Here is a 20,764-nt window from a genome sequence, read left to right on the forward strand (position 1 = left end):
AGAGTCAATATTAAATGCTACAGAAGTGCAGCGAGAGGCACGGACATGGCGCTTAAGGGAAAAGAGCACAATGAAAAGTTTGAAATGTTTAAATCAAAAAAGGAATTAATAAAAGAAAATATAGCATACCGGAAAGCAAAAATTGCTAAACTATTGTAAAAGAAGTTAGTTATTAAATAAAATTTCACCTTATCTTTGTTTGAATTTTAGTAAAATGTCTGTTAATTACAGCACATCTGTTAACTTGCCCTGGATTATCATCATTCCTGAGATGCAGATGCACAGCAGGTATTGGTAAATTGCCTTCTTCTTCTTCTTTTTCAAATAATTGAAGATTATTTTCAGGGTCATTGGGGGGATCTATTTCTCGAGCTGCAATGGCAATGTTGTGCAGCACAGCCGTGGCAACAATAATGTTCAACATATTTTGAATGTTGCATCAAAGTTCTGAAGACATGGAAGGGAACCTCCTTTTCCACACACCATATTATCTCTCGACAACATTCCTTGTGCCAATGTGGCCCTGTTATATCATTGTTCTGCTGGGAAGATGAGATTCTGAACAGGTGTAAGGAGGAAGGATTTACAATGGTAACCTCCATCACCCAAGAGATAGCCATGATCTATTTCTCTCATCTCGAGACATGCTCTCTGCTGAGAATTGTGAAATATTGTGCTACCATGAGTCGAACCTGGCCATCTTGCTACAATATCTTAAATCATGAGGTTCAAATCGCCCACAGATTGCAAGTTCAACGAGAAATAACCTTTCCTATTTCACCTCCGGGAGACTGTATTCGCACATGAGTACAGTCCAGCACACCCAATACATAAGGGAACCCAGCTATTGTATGAAAACCTCCTATAACCTCTCTTTGTTCCCGCCGCTGTGTAAGTGGAAGTTGAATGAACTGTGGTGATAATGATTCAAGTAGATCAGAAACCTACAGACGTCATCAATCACTCCTTGAAATGTTCCAGTTGCACACTGGGAAACATCGAGAAACTTCTCTTCACATCCCATTTGCATATGACGAGCTGTTGTCGCCCGTGGTGTATGGACGCATGAATCAAATGACGAGCTCAGCTTGAAATGATGCAGTATCTCGCTTATCTTTGTATATTAGATTCCCTTTGCAATATAATCTCTAACAATGCACGATGTAAGGAACTAGAGGCATGTATTGTTACTAAACAATGCTGTCTGTATTTCTGTGTGACACTGGGATTGTTAAACAGCAGGTTATTTTCATTGGTATTCAGTATTGATTGTGCAGAACCAGCTTCGCTGCAATAACAGGAGAGATTGAAAGCGCTGGTAGGCATTTTCTTAGATAGTGATTACTGCAATAATGATGTTTTGGAAAATGAATCCAGTTCAAAGATAGTGATAGCAACACTGAAAGTTACTGAAGAGAGTGAAAGTGCAGCACGATGTTCTACCAAACACCTGTGGCTGGTGATGCAAAAGAACCATAGTGATTGGAAATTGGAGTAAAAGACATTAATCTTGTTATATATCCATTTTGTGCATACAGCAGTGTTTTAGAAATAGTTATGAAAACTGTATAGTCCACCCACCATCCAAAATTGCATTTTTAGAGTGCATGGATTCGGTCTTTTCAAAATTATTTCAAATGGAACATCTGTACCACAGCCAGCAGTCACTCAAGGAGTGAAGATTGGGTAAGTCATAACCTTCAATGTCAAGAATGCAAAATCCGAGTGAATTATCTGAATTATTTTTTTATTTTATGTATGTTTTTGTGCAGCAGGAGATCTTCCTCAACAAAGGCACTCACATCAAAATAGTCTCCTTTCAATATTTCATTTATCTTGCATATAATTTGGTATTTCTGGTCTTTTCAAGCAGTAGTTTCATTTTTCATTTAATTTTCTCGCTTTTCAGATATGGTTCCAGGAAAATATGTTTAAGGGGTGATGGATGAATAACAATGTTTCTAATTGAGAACGGACACTGAAAATGTAGTTGAAATAAAGTGAAGTTGCAAATAAAAAAAAAAAATTGTTAAGACCTAAAACAAGCTGAAAAAGGACGTACTAACTAAACAATGCTGAAAAAAAGAAAAAAGAAGAAATAAAATCAAATATTATCTGCCTTACAATGACCCAGAATGAACTTTTATTATGATGGACCTCATCTTTGGACTCTTGCAAAAAGGATTTTCCCTCAAATTCTGAGCCCTGAACATAACATATTGCACCCATAAACAAATGTGCATAATAAATGCATAAATTAAATGTTTAATAATTCGCATATGGGAATACTACAGTAGGCTGGGAAAAGCTTGCAGTCTCACAAAGCAACAGTCAGGCGCCGTTCAGACTGAAAATATATCCACAGAATACGTCTTAAGGCACGAACAGGAAGTAGCTAGCCTGAGTGGTACGTCCAATTATGTTTATGATGCCGACGAGAAGTGGAAGCTTTCTATCTTATTCCCACCTGAATCCGCACATCGGAATTTGCCCTACCCAGAGGTGGGAGAGAGAAACGAATAATACCCATCATCCCTTGGCAGAAAGAGGAAGAATCCAAGCTACTAAGAGCGCGAACGTCTCAGCCGATCACAAAATTGCAAATTTTAATGTCTTGTCATAGTGGGAATCTACAGCTAGTATTTCGCGATTTGGTGCCCGAAGTAGCTGTGAAAGATTGTGTCCTGACTTCCAAACAATATTTGAGGATTTATCAGTGCAAAAGTGTGGTTAATCAGTGGTTAAATAAGAAATTTTCAATTTTACATGGAAGAGTGGTATCGCCCAGGAAATGAACAGTCATGGCGGGAAGGCACCATACTCTTGCAGAAAATAGAGCCAGTGATGCGCGCCGTCGTATAAATTAACCTGTGATCGTTTCTCAGAACGCAATGTAACACGTAAATCGGACCAAAATTAGGAATGTTTAGAACACATTTCCTAAAATTCTAACCTACGGACGTATGATAAATCAGTCCCAAGTGCAGGATTATTACGCCACATCCCTTCCACAGAACTATTTTCGAAGTGGGGGGAGGACTGTTTACAAAACCGACAACACCAGTGTGGTGAATCTCAGTCTTGTGAGAATTCGCAGTCTTGTAAGAATCTTCAGTCTCGTAAGAATTTTCAGTCTTGTAAGAATTCTCAGTCTTGTACAGTTGTTGGCATCCGAGTGAGTAATGTATTTGCTTGTGTGAGTAATATCTTAGCTGACATGAACACTTTGACAAACTTTTATTCAACTTTAGTTTATGCAGAGATAATCAGGCAGTTAAATTAACAAATGACAATGATAGTTATACTCTCAACATTTGCCTTGAATGAACTTATAACATGCTAGGACCGAGATGAACAATGGATCTCTTCGTAACATGTAGCTGCATAACATTTTCCCTAGTTCACGTGTAGCTTGTATATTTCGCGGAAAAGTCATATTTTGGAGGATGATTATTATAAAAATTCTCAACATATCATTGGGAACATTACATTTAACTTTTTCCACACTCTCATAGAACTATTATTGCAAGTGAGATATTTGGGAGCAGAATAAGTCAGGCCAGTTACAGGGAGAAGGACTTTGTTTTCACTAGTGGAATGCTGCGGCACTAAGACCTTGAGTCCAGTGTTATGGTCAGAGAAGGTGAATAACCAATAATCCTTTCCACAAACAAACTGAGAGGGGTGAGAGAGACGACAGTAGGAGGCTAGGCAGGTAGCAGATTCCAGACTTTCAACTTCACGTCAGGTGCTCAATGCAGTGTCATTGAGTAATCTTCATAGGAGTGTTAAAAATGCGAGTGCTAATATAAATATGGACGTGTGCAACGCTATCGTAAAAATGCATCAAGTTTGTGCGTGTGACCTCTTGGATAACATCAGCTTGAAGATGAAGTACTAAATTCATCACGACGGAGTCCGGAGGGTGATCTGACCTGCCTCCAGCACAAATAAGGTAAATGAGCAGAATGTAAATATGTAAATATGTAGGACTATGAACAATCGATGATCAAAAATGTAGTTTAGAATTTTAGATAGGATTGTAAATAATTCACGTGTCAGATGATATTATTTAAACCTAGGAATTTCATTTTTGTCCGTATTGAACTGAGAAAGGATGATAGGAAATTGTAGTTTGATATCATTTTCATTTTTGAGTTAAACGTGAGACTACGACAATTATATTTGATGATTCGGAATATAAATGCCATAGTGTCACAATAATTGTAATTATAAAAATCATGACCATAATAATAATAATAATAACAATAATAATAATAATAATAATAATAATAATAATAATAATAAATAAGTGTTAGCGAGTGTTATTTGCGTAGTTTCCTTAAGTAAATATTTTTCATATTATTTCTGGATCATTTTGAAGTAAGTCATTTTGACATACGAGAATCCTATTTTACTAAGAAATTTACATACAGTGTAGTGCAGATTTTAAAGTGATGATAATAATAATAATAATAATAATAATAATAATAATAATAATAACTATGGTAATGAGCGGTATTTTTGTTGACATTTTGATTTTGCAGATGCCGCCATGTTAGTTTAAATGTTTACTTTTGCCATTAGCGCATCCGGTTTATTATTTCATGTTATGTAATCATTAGATGACCGTTTCCGTTAGCTCTCATACTTTGTATTTCGCGATGATCTGGTTGATACGCAAAATTTAATTTCTTTATGTAAACGTGGTCTACACATTTTGATAGCCGTGTTTTAGAGAGGCGATCTCGTTATTTCAGTTAAATAATTAGTGACAGGAAGCCATTGATAAGTTAGCTCTGATATTTCACAATGTGTGAAACGGTAGATGATCAAAATAACGAGCAAAGTAATAGTAATATCCCTGATGATATGCGTTGAAAAATGGAAAATGTGATATTTGGACCATGTCCTGAATAATGTCGTAAAAATGAATATGTGAACGACAAAGTTATTTCTCCCGCCTGATATGAGCGAGGCCGTACTATGAGTTACTACGTCGAGAATATAGATGAATAAATAGAATTGAGAGATGAATAATTCAACCGAGAGTGTTAAATATGCGACGACATGTATGATGGTTGTAGGTGAAAAGCCTGTATTGTTTCAAATAGTTTCCAGGGAAAATAGATGCTTGGAAAATATGCAAGTTAGAGTCCGAGGTGAATTGTGAACAGAGCGACCGGTCAATGGGTGTTTCGACAGTCATGTATAATCATTGATGACATGTAATACCAATAATTATTGTCCGTAAAGATTGAATAGGGTCATATCCAGACATTTTCGTCTGAGGTGAGAAGATTACCATCAAATTCACATAATTTTGCTACTTGAATCAGGGTAATATTTTATACTTCGATATTGCGCATTTTTATTGTAAAATTTTATTAGGCAGTGATTTTTGGGATCTGGATTTTTGTTATAATATCCTTTCTTTGTATACATTTTGTCACCGTATTACTTTAGAATCTGATGATACGTGAATAGTGTTTGTATTTAATTTATGTAAATAAAATAGGTGTAGTCAGGTTGGGACCAGTGTTTCTCCATTGACATGTTCATTTATGTAAATAAGATTTCATATGTTAGGGTAATAGATCATCGATTAGTTCATAGTCACAACCATAGTAGTGGTATGCTCACACCAAAAGACAGTTAGTAATCACCAAGCCTTAGAAATCCATTACATTTCAGTTAGGCAAATGAAGCGATCTTTAATAAGCAGTTGTATCACAAGTACCGCAGATGAGTTACATAAATAAGATGGGATCTGCCTCCATCTAAAGTTGGTACTACACAAATATGCATTCGCAATGAAATGCAGGCAGCGGCAAACTAGGTAAAGTTAACAATGTAAAGGGATCGCTTTCATTTGAGATGTAAACTTGAGGCACTTGGCCTGATTAATTTAAGTATTTTAAGTGTCCAGACTATCACAGTTAAATAAGTAAGATTTAACTAATTAAATGAGTGATGACAGCACTCAGGTTTTGGTTCAATAAATCTTCTTGTTTTCAGCCACGAGTAGTTTAAATATGTGGCAAAGGTTATATAACGGATAAAGTACCATGTTCATGGTTTTTCTCTCTTTTTTTTATTGTCACACATGGTTAGTGCATTCTACTATTATTCTAGAGTTGGGTGTTTCCCAACTAAAGTTGAATATGGGTTAAATATTTGATAGACACCTCAAAGTCAATGTCAACTTGACGAATTAACAAATTAACTAAGTAATTACTCAAATTTATTTTGAGAGGACATTCTCCAAGGTATTGCAAATCATTTATTCAAATGAGACTGTATTTCTGACCAGTGTTTTAAATGTGGTCACGTCATCGTCATGGAGACAGTGGTTCGATGTAACCCAGAATATTTAAATCTAATCGACCTTCAGTCGAAATTTATTAAGGCAGATAATTAACTTATTGTAATGCAGATCTTTTAATTGTTTTAAATTTTAATTTCATTTCACATTATTTATTTTACACCATTTTTCTTTCATTTTTACACTTTGCAAAATTTTGTTAAATAAACCATTTTATTTATTTAAATTTTTAATTCAGTCTTTGGGTACCGTCATTTAATAGTTTAGTTTACCCCATCTTTCATTTCCTCACCCCCCGATCGACGTGTGGCCCATCAACCCGAGGGATCCAAGAACGCACCACCCCTGAGGAGAAGAGTCTACATGAGGTGGTAGGTATTTTTAAATGTCATTATTTGCAGGAGCAGCCGGCGCACTTATCAAGAAAGAAGACCACCACATTGGGTGCCTTAAAATGGCACAATATATATCTTGAAGCTAACACTCAGCAAAATGTAAGAAAATACTAATGGCTTCTATAACAATTGCTACAAAAAGACATCATGTTTCTAAGGTGTCTGGGCAAAACTGGAAATTCTTCTGATGTATGTATAATTTGTAGCAATGAAACCAGCTGCCACACAGTAACTAGCAGAACTACTTGAAGAAAATAAGAATAATGGTAGAAATATTAATATTTTGCTACGGGGTGACTCACTGATATCAGTTAAGCTTTCTTCTCGCAATTTTTACTATCAGGCTTATCAGATAAATAGATTAATTAAAATGCATTTACCTGTGTAGGTCCTGGCTCCAACTCTGGTTCGGTTTCTTCTTTTAAACATGTCATTGTTGACTGAAGTTGAAAACATTCCTGCAGAAAGGTAATACTTTAGTCACACTTCTCAGATACAACTGAAAGTCTAGTAGAGAAAGGGATGTTTTCTCCCTGGACAAAATGGATCAAGAAAGGTCCCTCGTGTGGTCGGTAAATTGTAGGCCGCCTTCTATGAGCAGCCATCATTACACAATAACAATAGATATTCTAGGGCCCAGTTTCTCCAACTCTGTGTTAAATTTTGTTTAACAAATGATAACTAACAATTGTTAATAATTTAACACTTTGGTTAAAAGAACCCGGTTTTACGAACATATTTCCAACATTTGTTACGAAGGAATTGTAAAAGACAAAGACATTTCTGTGAGATTTCTGAACACATTCGGCAGTGAGCATCTTCTGTTCTTCATTGAAATAGTATTTTGTCACACATGGTTGACATTATTACAGGTTATGGTAAGCGGAGACCGCTAAAATGTAAACATATCAAAAGTAAGAAGCAACAAAAGTGTTTTTATAATGAATGAGAGACAAATGTTGTTACAGATTTAATTTGAAAGTATGTAAGTGTGCTTGAAAAATGTAAGAACGGACTGTTACATCACAAAACATTCAATGTATTCTTATATGAATGCAATTTAAGGCTCCTACATCACTGCAAATGTGTGATAATTGGTATGTCTTGAATGATTTTCGGACATTCTTTTACTGCAGGGAAAATAATGTAATGTGTTAATGCTGCAATGGCAGCAGGAATTCTTTGCAGAATTCTACACACTCTTGTGTTTTACTTAGTCACCTACAATTACATGAAATGAGTATGAAGCATAATACCTAACAAGGATAGGCCAGACCCTGTGTCCAACCGATTTCAACAAGCTTCAATGTACCGATGGTGGGGACATTCAACAGTAACTCGTGTGTAAGGATTTAGGTCAATACGCTTTCGTTTAAAAAAAAAAAAAAAAAGGTCAAATGTCATGACAAAGGATCCGCTTTGGATGAGGTGAAGTTGATGGCACACTAAAAGATGAACAAATTTTACTTAAACATGTCAGGTCTTCAACTTAATAATTTCTGAAAAATTTATGAATCCCCAATTCCAATGCAATGCACATATACTTGTACAGTTACATCACAGTCAACCTGAGTGATGGCCTAGTGGTTGCCATACTTATCTGCGAACCTCGAAGATGTGAGTTTGAGTCTCGCCGCAGCTATATTTCTTGTGCAAAATAAATTAATATTTGAGGGAACATGAACATAGAAATGAGAACAAAAAAATTATGCAAACTGTAGTACACTTTATTTTCTACCTGAAATTAATATAGGCATAATAATTCTAACAGTTAATGCTGAATCTCTCTCTCTCTCTCTCTCTCTCTCTCTCTCTCTCTCTCTCTATATATATATATATATATATATATATATATATTTGAGGTAGAAAATAAAGCTCACTGCAGTTGGCCTCATGTTATTTGCATTCTTATCTTCCTGTTTCCTCAAAAATTATTTATTTTGTACAAAAAATACAGCTCCAACGAAACTCAAACTCACATCGTCAAGGTTCGTAGACAAGTATGGTTACCTCTTGGTCACCGCTCCACTTGACTGTGTTGTAACTCTCCAACAATATATGCGTCGCATTAAAATCAGGGGATTCATCAATTTTTCGGTAATTATTAGGTTGTGGACCTGACATGTTTAAGTAAATGTGTTCACCTTTTAGTGTCTAAAGCAGAACCTACATCACAACATTTGTCCTCAACTTTTTCGAAAATGAAAGCGTATTGACCTAAATCCTTATACACGAGTTACTGCTGAGTGTCCCGCAAGAGGTAAGTTAAGCTTGATGAAATCGATTAGATGCAGGGTCTGGCCTCTCCTTGTAAAAATTATAAGCAAGTGCTGCACTGGAGACACTGATGAGTTTCCATCTGTTGGAAACTCTAACCTATTTTCAATTTCTTCTAGTACCTTGTTCATTATGGATTTGATAATTAGATATATTTGCGGAAAACTTTCTTCTGACAACTCTATATTGTTTTTTCTTAGTATGGTTCGTCCTTTGACTTCCTCAGTTTATAAATTGTCCCTATACAGCAGTAAAGCTTCAAGCTACATGCTACCATTTTGAAATTTTAATGGCTGTTAAGAGGTTTAACACAGGGCTGCTGCCATGTTAATTTAACAAGCAGTTAGCGTTAACAATTCTTGATGAGAGAGCCATTTTGTTAAATTACGTGTTAAGTCTCCTTGACGGCAGTGTTAACAATTAACATTCGTTCAAGAAACCAGACCTAGGCCTCCCACAATGAGCAGCCATTGTTATACAAGAATAATTGACATTCTACGTCTCCCTATAAGAGGAGTTGCCGTTACATAACAACAACTAGATATTCCAATGATGATTATATTTGTTGTTTAAAGGGGCCTAACAGCTAGGTCATTGGCCCCTAATGGCATGAGATGCAACAAAATGATAATTAAAACTTCATCAAAAACAAATGACAATGAAAAAATGATCATGAGGTAAAAACAATCAGTGGATCAAATTCACCATGCCTTAATTACTGGAATGAAGTTTACTATCTAAAGGGATCCATAATACAGGCTCTTCACAATAGTACTAATCACCAGTAAGGCAGAACCATGGTGTTCCTTCTATAGTGGTACAAATCACAGGTAATGTAGACTCATGGTGTTTCTCGCAAGGTGGTACTAATCACAGGTAATGTAGACCCATGATATGTCACAGACAATGGCATCACTCACAGGCAACACCAACCCATGGAGTTTCATCCGTAAGGATACTACTCACAAGCAATGCAGACCCATTGTGTTACATACATAGTGGGAATAATCAGGGGCGGCGGTATTCCTGTTGTGTTCCTCATTTAACAGAACTAAACACACACCACGTATACTCAAGGTGTTGCTCACATAGTGGTACTAACCACAGGTAATGTAGACCCATGGTGTATCACACATTATGGCACCGCCCACAGGCAACACAGACCCATGGTGTTCTCCATATAATGGTACTACTCCAATAGTAATCCTCTCCCGCTGATAATAATCACAGAACCAGCTGGAGGCCATAGTGGTTCACAATCCTTAGGCAGTAGTGATTATTGCTCTAAAAGGAAGCACAACCAGGCACATGCACTAGTACTAATCATGCGTGAAGTCGACCCACGACATAATGGTACTAATCACAAGTAGTCTCATGGTTCTAATGTCATCATCACTTGGTTGCCCCTTTTAGTCACCTCTTACGACAGGCAGAAGTTGCCATGGTGTATTCTCCGACTACATCCCCCACCCCCAAGAAGTAGAGGGGGAGGGAGGGAGAGAGAGAGAGAGAGAGAGAGGAAAAAAATAAGGGATCCGACACTTCGAAAAAGAGGTATCGGACAAAGAAAGACTAGGGCAACAAAGGGCGTGATCATGAAAAACTCTGTAGCCTTGAATACTCTAATACATCACGATCTGAAAAGAACAAGAGTTGACCATGTGAGGTCTGACAGGATAGATGAAAGTGAGTAGCCTGAAACAAGCAAGTGGAAGCAATGCCAGGACTCAGCTAAGAGCACCGCGGTCACCAAACCATGCCTCCAGGTCCAGTGCTCATGGAGCACCTTTCAGTCACCTCTTACAACAGGCAGGGGATACTGTGGCTGTATTCTTTGTCTGTACCCCGCACCCACAACAAGCAGAGAGAGAAAGAAAGGAAAAAATAAGGGATCCAACACTTCGAAAAATGAGGTATCGGAAAAAGAAAGACAAGGGCAATGAAAGGCGTAATACATCAGGATCTGAAGAGAACAAGATAGAGCACGGGAGGTCAGGCAGGATATATGAAAGTGAGGAGCCTGACGCAAGTAAGTAGAAGCAATGCCAGGACTCAGCTAAGAGCACCGCGGTCACCAAACCATGCCTCCAAGTCCAGTGTTCCTGGAGCTCCTTTTAGTTGCCTCTTACAACAGACAAGGGATACTGTGGGTGTATTCTTCATCTGCATCCTCCACCAGCTCAGGGTCTTACTGGTCCTAACACAATTCTGTTCAATAATAATACAGTAGAACCTCGATAATTCGAAGTCGGTTAATTCAAAATCCTGCCTAATTTGAAGAAGCTCTCATTCCGGGAAACATGAGATACAGTTTTGCATGTTATTTCAATTGTTTAATTCGAAATACGGATAATCCGTAATTCGAAGTACAATGTCGGCCCCATTACCGAAATTCAGACTTTTAATTCGAAACTGCCTTTACTTTTTAAAACAATAGTATGTTACAGAGTAATTTCAACTCGAAATTTATCCGCTCCGCTTCATAATAGAATGTGCGTTCCGGATCATGGAGGGGTAACTCTCCTCACTTACACTCACTTCGGCGGGTCTACAGTGCGCTTTATGATTGCTAAGTTGAATGAAATAGGAATTCTTTTGTATTCAACCTTTTAAGGAATGCCGTAATATCACGCAACAGGCAGTGTGTGGGAAAACAGAATCCACGAACAATGGCGATGTCGACAGCTGACGAAAAAACGTGGCCAATATAATAAATTCGTAGGCACCGAACAATATTGTCATTGCCGATAAAACTGCATTGCTTTATTTTAATGCGAGCCCAAACGGTCTTATGGTTTTAAAGGAGAAATTGCCAGCCAGGAAATCGTACAAGGGTGAGGGATGGGGGTCATAGTAGTGCGTTGCAATGCACTTGGGCGCGAGATACTTTATCCCCTCGTCATAGGAAAGTCGATAAGCTACAATGTTTTAAGGGCGTCGGGCACTTTCCATGCCAGTACAAAGCATCTAAAAATGCAAACAGTACAGAAATCCAAAAAGATAATGCATTTGCACAGGGGAACCGGCATAATTTATTCTCGTCTTTGAATTGTGTGATTTTTTTTCCTTTCGTTGCGTGAGGTTATGTTTGTCAGTGAGATATCCAAGTGCATTATTTGAACATTGTAAATGCACCTTGTTGGATACATTCCGGAAATAGTTTTGTCCATGGCATTTGAAACGTTTAAACTGTGAATCGAGGTGATTGCATGTATTAATGGGTCTTAGAACACTTTGTGATGCAGCAAGTGTTTACATTTCTGAAGTACGAGAGAAGTGCCATGGCGAGAAATCGTACAAGGATAGAGTCATAGGAAAGTTTGATCTTAAGGGCATCGGGTACTTTCTGTGTAAATACAAGGCATCTATAATGCATACAGTATAGTAATCTTATCTTACTATATATAAAAATGTATGTATGTATGTATGTAAATGACACATCTCCTCCTAAACCACTGGAGCAATTTCAATCAAATTTTGAAACTTATTCTTTGCTATCTGGAGACGAGCACTGTGGGGGTAAGCCACCACTAGCCCCCTTAGGGTAGAGGGGTTAGGGGGTCAGGTAAAAAAAATCGAAAATAGTGTTGAGTCCATAGTTTTTGGGGTCGCTGAGTGAATAGTGACACTCCGGATTTTTTAAAAGTCAAATTTCTGCTCCCATTTGGAGGGGGGGACTGATATATAAAATTAAACAAAAATAGTGTCGAATACATAGTTTTTGGAGTCGTTGAGGTGAATTATACACTCCGGATTTTTAGTATCAGGAGACAAACCACATGGAGGTAAGACAGCCCAGGAAGCCTTGAGGGCGGGGGAGGGGCAAGGGGATCAGATATACAAATTAACTAAAATAGTGTCAAATCCATACTTTTCGGGGTCGCTGAGATGAATAGTGACACTCCAGTTTTTTTAAAGTCCAGTTTCAGCCCCCCTTGGGGGGTGAGTGATATATAAAAATAAACGAAAATGGATGGATGGATGGATGTATGTATGAGTGTAAATGACACATCTCCTTCTAAACCACTGGAGCAATTTCAATCAAATTTTGAAACTTATTCTTTGCTATCTGAAGACGAGCACTGTATGGGTAAGCCACCACTAGCCCCCTTAGGGGTGGGGGTTAGGAGGTTCAAGTAAAAACATAATAGAAAATAGTATCGAACCCATAGTTTTTGGGGTCGCTGAGGTGAATAGTGGCACTCCCAATTTTTTAAAAGTCAAATTTTGGCTCCCATTTGGGTGGAGGGTGAAGGGGGGACTGATGATGGATGTATGTGTGTAAATGACACACCTCCTCCTAAACCACTAGAGCAATTTCAATCAAATTTTGAAACTTATTCTTTGCTATCTGAAGACGAGCACTGTGCAGGTAAGCCACCACTAGCCCCTTTAGGGGTGGGGGTTACGGGGTTCAGGTAAAAACATAATAGAAAATAGTGTCGAATCCATAGTTTTTGGGGTCTCTGAGGTGAATAGTGACACTCCGGATTTTTTAAAAGTCAAATTTCTGCTTGCATTTGGAGGGGGGGACTGATATATAAAATTCAACGAAAATAGTGCCGAATACATAGTTTTCGGGGTTGTCGAGGTGAATTGTACACTCCGGATTTTTAGTATCAGGAGACAAACCACGTGGGGATAAGACAGCCCAGGAATCCTTAGGGACGGGGGAGGGGCAAGGGGGTCAGATTTAATGAAATTAGTGTCGAATCCATACTTTTCGGGGTTGCTGAGATGAATAGTGACACTCCGGGTTTAAAAAAAATCCAAGTTCAGCCCCCTTTGGAGGGGGGGGGGGGGTGAGGGGGAGTGATATATAAAAATAAACAAAAATAGTGTTGAATACATAGTTTTCGGGGTCGCTGAGGTGAATTGTACACTTCGGATTTTTAGTATCAGGAGATAAACCACGTTGGGGTAAGACAGCACAGGAACCCTTAGGGATGGGGGGCGAGGGGGTCAGATATACAAATTTAAAAAATTAGTGTCGAAAACATACCTTTCGGGGTCTCTGGGATGAATAGTGACACTCGGGATTTTTAGTATCAGGAGACAAACCACGTGGGGGTAATACACCGCAAGAAACCTTAGGGGCAGGGGGGCAAGGGGGCCCTGATACAAAAATCATCAAAAGTAGTGTTGAATCCATACTTTTCGTGGTCGCTGAGATAGATAGTCATACTCCAGAATTTCTTTTAAGTCCAAGTTCAGCCCCCTTCGGGGTAGGGGGCGATGGGAGAGTGATATATGAAAATAATCGAAAAGAGTATCGAATCCATGGTTGTCGGGGTCGCTGAGATGAATAGTGAGACTCCGGATATTTTATAAGTTCATCCCCCTTTGGGGTGGGTGGCGAGGGGGGAGTGATATATAAAATTAATCGAAAATAGTGTCGAATACATAGTTTTCAGGGTCGCCGAGGTGAATCGTACGCTTCGGATTTTTAGTATCAGGAGACGAACCACGTGGGGGTAGGACACCCCAGGAATGCTTAGGGGCGGGGGGGGGGGGGTGGCGAGGGGGTGAGACATATATAGCATCGAAAGTAGTGTCGAATCAATACTTTTCGGGCTCTCTGAAATGAATAGCAACACTCCAGAATTTTTTAATGTCCAAGTTCAGCCCTCTTCGTTTGGGGGGGGGGGATGGGGGTGCGATATATAGAAATAATAGAAAATACTGTCGAACATGTAGTCTTCAGGGTAGCTGAGACGAATAGTGACACTCCGGAATTTTAGTATCAGGAGACAAACCACGTAGGGGTAATAAATCCCAGGAAACATTAGTGGCAGGGGGCGAGGTGCTGAGATATACAAATCATTAAATGTAGTGTCAAATCCATATTTTTTGGGGTCGCTGAGATGAATAGTGACACTCCGGAATTTTTTAAAGTCCAATTTCAGCCCCCATCGTAATGGGGGAGATGGGAGAATGATATAGAAAAATAATCGAAAATAGTGTCGAATCCATAGTTTTCCGGGTCGCTGAGATGAATAGTAACATCCCGGATATTTAAAGTACAGCTTTAGCCCCCTTTGGCATAGAGGTTGAGAAAGGGTAAAAAAAAAAATTGTCAAAAATGCTCCCCCATTTGGCACAGAGGGTGAGGAAGGGTAAAAAATAAATTGTCAAGAATGACCAGTATGACTTTCAAGTATGACTTACTACCTGGAAAACATACTTTGAGAGAATGATGCCCCTAGAAACACTTCGGAAGCAGGTGAAATATATAATCCATATTAATAAATAGAAGTCAGTTTGGCGCGATCTATATATACTGTACTATACATATTCCAGTAATTAAGGCATAAAAATGAAAACAGACGTGAATTAATGAGACCATTCTAGGCATCCTAGAAACTTAAAACTTGGTACCAGACAACCTGATGACTTCAGGATCCCTAGAAAAATCTAAAATCCTCAAAATTCTCTGAGAGGGACACGTTGGGAGTTTCAAATCTGCATAAGAACACAGTCGGTGATATCTATCCAAAACGATAACCTATAGGTTTCATGGGCTTAAAAGTTTCCTGAAAGTCCTAATTTTTAACACCCTCTCCAATATCAAGATGGCAGCACAATCTCCCAGACGAGTTAGAAAATAGAAATTGGCAAAATTATAGCTTTTTGCCCATAACTGATGGAAAATTTAAGAGATGTTTAAAAAATTTATTTTTTTACCCCCAAAAAATATCGAAATATGGAGGCAATTTTAATGACGGTGCAGACCTTCCTTTTGAGGTATTTGGTGGCTAAACGGTAAGTCATATCACAAAACGGATGGCACAATCTCTGTTCAATTTTGAGTGATCTACAACTTTGGTCCTATGACTTTTTGTCGTATCTCGATCCCTTATGATAAATTTGGCTCTATTTCTGGATTTACCTAAATTTTGTACACGTATAATTGATGGTTTGAGTCACTTATAGGAAAGATGGGATCATCAAATTCTACACGAATATTGGCCCACCCGGCCAAATTCTATGTTTGAAGCTGTCGCATAAGTATCTGAAAAGTAATTCACTGTGTGAAAATCTTACAAAAATTTCACCCTCTTCAACGTTTCTAAAATAATCTTGCCTTTAAATAGATGAGATACGAGGAAATATCATAGGGCCAGCCATTTAGATAGCTAAATGAGGCCAGATTTGTCTTTTTATACAATCCGTTTTTGAATATGAATGCACCGTTTAGCAGCAGTTATTCTATAAATGAAGGTGAACATGCATATACTTCTGTATGTCGATCTACATTTATTAATTAAAGTCGATTTGTAGCGATCTAGAAAGGGGTGTGTCTTACATTGTAATTAATACTTTACAAATCAATAGTGACTCTCGGCAGGAGGGCACTTCATGTACAACAATTTACTTCAATATCCGTATACATTGTAGAATACCATAGCGAAGCATGGGTACATTTGCTAGTCTAATTAATAAAGCACTTGTACATGGAAGCCAGCATAGATAACTCCTCATCTTTGAATCGTGATTTTTTCTTTCTTCCTTTCCTTGCTTGAGGTTATGTTTACCAGTGAGAAATTCTAGTGTATTATTTGAATACTGTAAATTCACCTTCTTGGATACATTTTGGAAATAGTTTTTTTTTTTTCATGGCATTTGAAAGGTATAAACTGTGAATCAAGGTTAACCGTATGCAGTAACGGGCCTTAGAATATTTAATAACGCGGCAAGGGTTGGTACTTCTGAATTGCAAATTGGCGGTTAATTCGAAATCATGTAATTCGAAGTCCGATTTTTGAGTCCCAACGACTTCGAATTAACGAGGTTTTACTGTAATGTTATTACCAAGGAACTAGGCCATGCCGTTAGGGGTGCGCAGTTGTGAGCTTGCATCCAGGAGATAGTGGGTTTGAGCCCCTCTGTCGGCAGCCCTGGATATGGTTTTCCATGGTTTCCCACTTCCACATCAGGCAAATACTGGAGCTGTACCTTAAGTTAAGCCATGCCCGCTTCCTTCCAACTCCTAACCCTTTCCTATCCCATGATCGCCATAAGACATTTTTGTGTCGGTGCAACGTAAAGCAAATACTAAACAAACAAAAAAGAGTCATTGGCTTAATGTCCCACTAACTACTTTTACAGTTCTTGGAGATGCCGAGGTACCAGAATTTAGTCCCTCATGAGGTTTTTTTACATGCCAGTAAATCTACCAAACTGGGGGAATTGGCCATGAGCTTACAGGCACACGGCTGCGAGCTAGCATCCAGGAGATAGTGGGTTCGAATCCCACTGTTGGCACCCCTGAAGGCGGTTTTCTGTGGTTTCCCATTTTCACACCATGTAAATGCTGGGACTGTACCTTAATTAAGGCCACAGCCACTTCCTTCCAACTCCTAGGCCATTCCTATCCCATCATCGCCATAAGACCTATCCATGTCAGTGCTATGTAAAGACACTAGCAAAAAAAGTCTACCAACACAAGGCTGACATACGAAGGTTGATCAAATGTATACAGGATTTTTGTTCCTGAACATCAACAGTTGGTAGAACTGGCCCCACGCTTCTGCTATGCTTAGGCGGGACCATTAGAAGTGGAGAGAGGGTGCTGTTAGATACTTCCCGCCGTTTTGTCAGTAACGCTTACAATGTTGGGGCAACAGGTGCACCTCTCCACTGCGCAACGCATATTTATAAAATTTCTTGCTCGTGAAGGAGTTACAATAGCAAAAATTTGCCAGAGATTGAATGCACAGTTTGGTGATCAAACATTGTCAAAGACATGTGTTTGCCTGGCATGAAAAGTTCAAGGAAGGACGAGAACTTGTGGAAAATCAGCAACACGATAGCCATCCTCAGACCATCATTACGGACAAAAACATTAGTGCGGTTAAAGACATTACTAACGATGATCAACGGGCATGAGTGACACACATCAATGCTGCTTACTACTGCGAGCTGTTGATCAAGGCGAGGGTTGCATATCGCCGCAAAAGACGAGACCAACCGATTTGACAGTTCATCCTCCTCCATAACAATGCGTGGCCCAGTACTGCAGCTCTAACTGACACCAAGCTACAGGAAATGCACTGGACTACACGTGAATATCCACCTTACAGCCCGGCCTTATCGCCCTGCGAATTCCATTTGTTCAGACCGCTAAAAGAAGCTCTAGGAGGGCAATCATTTGAAGATGACGAGAGTGTGGAAGACTTTGTGTGCAAATGGCTGGAGAGCTGTTCTTTTTACGATGAGGGCATCAAAAAGCTGCCCATACGCTGGGACAAATGCATTTCAAAAGCAGCAAACTACATGGAAAATAAATTGTAATTGCCTTGTGTTTTCCAATAAACAAATTTAAATACAATATAAAATCCCATTTATATTTGATCCCCCCTCGTATTTGAGCAACTTCAAATACCACACTGGACTGAGCCAGGATTGAAACTGCCAAGCTGCGATCAGAAGACCAGTACCTCAAGAGTCTGAGCCACTCAGCCTGGCTATACTTCTCTTTATATACCACACTACTAACGCTACAGAAATATATAAGGGTGAATATATTTCCCCACATAGAGCTGACATCAGGAAGAGCATAAATGTTAGTCTGGGTGTAATCCACATACCAAACGGACCCAATAAAATGAGAAAAAAGCCAGGAAGAGGAAGAACTCCTATTGCTTTACCCCACAATTGTGCTGTTGTGGGTGTGAGCTGTGCCGCACCTGTGCATTCGGTACTGTTTTCCGTCCGGATGCCCTACCTGACTCCAACCCTAAGTGGAGGAATGTAATCTCCATTGCGTGTTTCTGTGGTGGTTGGTAGTGTAGTGTGTTGTGTGAAGTGTTGAGACAAGCACAAGCATCCAGTCCCAACACGGCATCATCTCAATCGAAGGCATCAATGCTCATTGATCAGCTAAGGAGTCAGACAAGTTACTGTATAATCCCGAATACCACCCGCCACCGAATAAGACCCGCACCCCAAATTTGAGACAGCAAAATACAGAAAAAATCAAAAAATCAAATAACTTACATACCTGTTTAATTTTCTTCAAATACACCACAAATATAAATTCAAACAGCTTACACTTAACATAATCATCACAAAAATCGTAAATAAAATTGGTGCAATACTCAGATCACTGTCATCATCTGAAGTTTCACCATAGGGACTTTCGTCGCTGGCATCTTTCCACAAATAGTCGTCCTCAATACCGTCCACCAAATTTGAAATTCCACATTTCTTAAAGCTTTTGGACACTAGATCGTTGGGAATGCACGCCCTTGAGGTCTTGATCCAGCTGCATATTAGTCCCACTTCAGGTCTCTTCACTCGTCCGGTTGGTGTTAACATGTGATCACCATCAGACATCCATTCGGTGTACAACACTTTCATTGCAGTTTTGAAAGGACGGTTCAAGCACACATCCAACAGCTGTAGAATAGAACTAAGTCCTCCAGGAATGATCACAAATCGGTTTTTCCTTTCCTCATCATATCTTTTACGGAGTCAGTCGTATGTCCTCAGTAACTGTCCAACACAAGCATGTCTCTGTTTATCTTCAGTAGGAAAATGTATCTTTCACTTTTTATGTATACTTTTTATTAGATTTTGTACATTAGCTGATATATTTAAGTTAAAGTGGGAGTTAGTTACAGCCAAAGGGACCTCTGGTCCTACTTGTAATTAACTTTAAATAAATATATTTCTATTTCTACATTTTGCATTTACATGCCACTGTAATCGTATTGAGAAGAAATTGATCTTGTTTTCAAGACCGCAACTAAGACACAATAAGACCTGAACGCTGGTTTACTTGTGGTATATTGAGTACGGTAACCGTATTCAAATCTATTTCAATACTCCATGTAAGCATAGTAAATATTTATGAGAATGTATGGCTTGAATACGACCCACACGCAAGATTTAGAACCAATATTTTTGGGAAAAAGTGCGAGTGGTATTACGGATTATACGGTATTCTACTACTTAAGTAACTATTCATCTACCTCCTTTAATCACCTGACCTCATGTCAACTGCATTTGATTACTTTTGTTTTGGATTAATCATCAGCGCTTGATGAACAGTACCATAAAATTCACCAAATCTTTTAATTGTATTTATACATCAGTGTTCACTTTGTGAAAACTGGGTTATTTATTGTGTCATCTCGTTTTGTCTTATTTTTCTTGTTGCTAATCATATTAGTCAAGGTCCAATTTTTTGGTCCAAGCACTTAGAATTTCTAAAGGTTTTACTGGAACTCGATCCCCTTCAGAATCTGAAATAGCTTGGTCCAATCAATTACTAACTACTAACTGCAATAAGATGGGACATTTCGGAAAAAGATACCAATGTAGACCTCCATTACAGCACAAGAGATGAAATGCCCTGTCACAAGCACATAAAGGAACACTTCACCGCCTTGCTGTGTGCTAAAACGAAGCAGCAATTTAAAAGTCAAGCCCTGACTTGTGTATCATTCCGAGAATATGAGGTGCAGAACAGTTAGTTTAATGTTATCTGCTGGTCCATCAGGAAGGATTGGTTCATTTGTAACTTTTCCACACCACTCCACTACAAAATATTGCGGATCAGCAAGTCATTTTAAACTTTAAAAGCTTTACACCAAGCAATCCTCCAGTGATGCTTCGAGTGAGTGAACGAACAAACCTTACTCTCTGAAAGTTTTGACAAAATCATTTCCACATAGTGAATTGCCCCAAGATCCTCGACAAAACTTGTGTTTACAGAAAAATGTGGTGCGATTGCATGCTTTGACGTGACTTTGATGGTTAT

General features: G+C 38.7%; 1 protein-coding gene across 6 annotated transcripts in view; it reads right to left on the reverse strand.

The window, feature by feature from the left end:
* Positions 1–20,764, reverse strand: part of LOC136885122 (zinc finger protein 248) — a 100,055-nt gene that overhangs the window by 42,787 nt on the left and 36,504 nt on the right. For 5 of the 6 annotated variants that reach the window (XM_068230193.1, XM_068230194.1, XM_067157586.2 and 2 more), the window contains one exon: positions 7,101–7,178. The exons of the other annotated variant lie outside the window; for it this stretch is intronic. In XM_068230193.1, the coding sequence (XP_068086294.1) occupies positions 7,101–7,178 (78 nt within the window). The remainder of the gene's footprint in view (positions 1–7,100; positions 7,179–20,764) is intronic. 6 annotated transcript variants of the gene reach the window in all.

This window comes from Anabrus simplex, chromosome 13 (genome assembly GCF_040414725.1).
Source record: "Anabrus simplex isolate iqAnaSimp1 chromosome 13, ASM4041472v1, whole genome shotgun sequence".
NCBI classification, from domain to species: Eukaryota; Metazoa; Arthropoda; class Insecta; order Orthoptera; family Tettigoniidae; genus Anabrus; species Anabrus simplex.